The sequence below is a fragment of the Sphaeroforma arctica genome (genome assembly GCF_001186125.1).
Source record: "Sphaeroforma arctica JP610 unplaced genomic scaffold supercont1.14215, whole genome shotgun sequence".
NCBI classification, from domain to species: Eukaryota; class Ichthyosporea; order Ichthyophonida; genus Sphaeroforma; species Sphaeroforma arctica.
In genome coordinates this window covers 1-596 of record NW_014026343.1, presented here as the reverse complement: position 1 = coordinate 596, position 596 = coordinate 1, and the positions used below count along the sequence as shown (strand labels likewise).

The following is a 596-nucleotide window of genomic DNA, read 5'->3' as shown; positions in this document are numbered from 1 at the left end:
CACATGGTCAACGGGGCCATGGCCCGTACGCGCCGCATCATGGGCAATGACACGCGTCCTGGTCACAAGGGCTATCTGGAGGTTACCGTTCACCCGCGCTTTTTTGGTGCCGTCATCGACGCCGTTTCTGGATTTGTTGATACGGTAACGGACGCCGTAGACGGCATTCCCTTTGTAGAAACCGCCGTGTCCTTGGCCCTGGGTCCCGTTACGGGTGCACTAGAAACAGTTGACCGTGTGGTGAACGAAGTGGAGAATGTTGTGGGGGCTATCAACTACATCACCGGAAATGATGAGACTGAGGAGGACACCGGGAGTAGCGGTGGGAGTGAGAGCTGCCCCGGTTGCCCGGCGGCCTGGATGGGGGACGGGTTCTGTGACGACGCTTGCTTTACGGCATCCTGCGGCTTCGATCTGGGGGACTGTGACGGGGTGACTGCATCCGAGTCGGACTGTGCGTACGGATGTTTCGACTACTACATTGCAGACGGTATGTGCGATGTAGCGTGCAATGTAGCCGGCTGTTCCTACGACGGTGGCGACTGTGATGCGCCAGCCAGCAAGTACTGTCACCTGACACACGTCAGCGACACGGT

General features: G+C 58.7%; 1 protein-coding gene across 1 annotated transcript; it reads left to right on the top strand.

Moving 5' to 3' along the window:
- Positions 1–18: 18 nt before the first annotated feature.
- SARC_18165 (hypothetical protein) lies at positions 19–432 on the top strand (the record flags this gene model as incomplete). Its single annotated transcript, XM_014287753.1, has 1 exon — positions 19–432. A coding segment is annotated over one exon (414 nt), but the record flags the coding sequence as incomplete, so codon positions are not given.
- Positions 433–596: the final 164 nt, after the last annotated feature.